Source organism: Camelina sativa, chromosome 1 (assembly GCF_000633955.1).
Source record: "Camelina sativa cultivar DH55 chromosome 1, Cs, whole genome shotgun sequence".
NCBI classification, from domain to species: Eukaryota; Viridiplantae; Streptophyta; class Magnoliopsida; order Brassicales; family Brassicaceae; genus Camelina; species Camelina sativa.
Window position 1 is genome coordinate 17,958,770 of NC_025685.1, and position 823 is coordinate 17,959,592.

The window sequence follows — 823 nt, forward strand, 5'->3', positions numbered from 1 at the left end:
TATTTACCAACGATTTAATCAAGTAATAGTTGCATTTTCAGAAGAAAAAAAACAATCACGGTATAACAGCATTCAAAGTCAATGAAAATCAAACTAACTAACACTATATATAAAAGCACAATGGAAAATAAAATTTACATAGCATATATACTTCAAAAAAAAAGAAACACATAGTTTCTCTTGCTGCACCAGAGAAAAATAGAGACATTGACAAAGGATTAATTAACATGACTTTTCTTCTTATTAAAATGTTTTCATATCATCCTATTAATAATATATATATACGAAACAGATCACATGCACTTACGCATACACGACCAACCGATCAACAAAACCGACACATGCGTCGATGACCAAGAATTTTTTTTTTTATTTGCATGAAAACGAAAACGATGGCATTATCGAAAATTTTGAAAAACCAAGAAGAGAACGACATTTGACTTTTGAGATAGTACAGTCAGGAAGACGATTTGTATGAGTTGACCAGTTTAAGCATTCATGTAAGAAAATAAGACTATTCACGTCGGTACGTAGGATCATCCTTAAGTTTTAGGGCTTACCAGTTACCATAAACACACAACACTCGAGAAAAAAAAAAAAGCAATGAAGAAATATAAATTATGCTAAAGAAGAAAAGAAAATTCATACGCGAGACATGTGTGAGCTTATGTGCTCTGGAATAGGCTCTGTTGTATCACCAGTCCCAAGGCTTATCACTTGTACATTTGGATGCTTTTCAACGTGCTCAAGCTCACGTCTGTTGATCTATATTTTTTACACATATACAAACTGTCAGTTAAATATGGATTCCCAAAATATTGGA

The 823-nt window shown here is 32.2% G+C and overlaps 1 protein-coding gene across 1 annotated transcript in view; it reads right to left on the minus strand.

The window, feature by feature from the left end:
* LOC104793629 (aminotransferase ALD1-like) overlaps positions 1-823 on the minus strand; it is an 11,244-nt gene that overhangs the window by 3,022 nt on the left and 7,399 nt on the right. Inside the window, exon 4 of the mRNA XM_010520027.2 lies at positions 649-765. Coding sequence (XP_010518329.1) covers positions 649-765 — 117 coding nt within the window. The remainder of the gene's footprint in view (positions 1-648; positions 766-823) is intronic.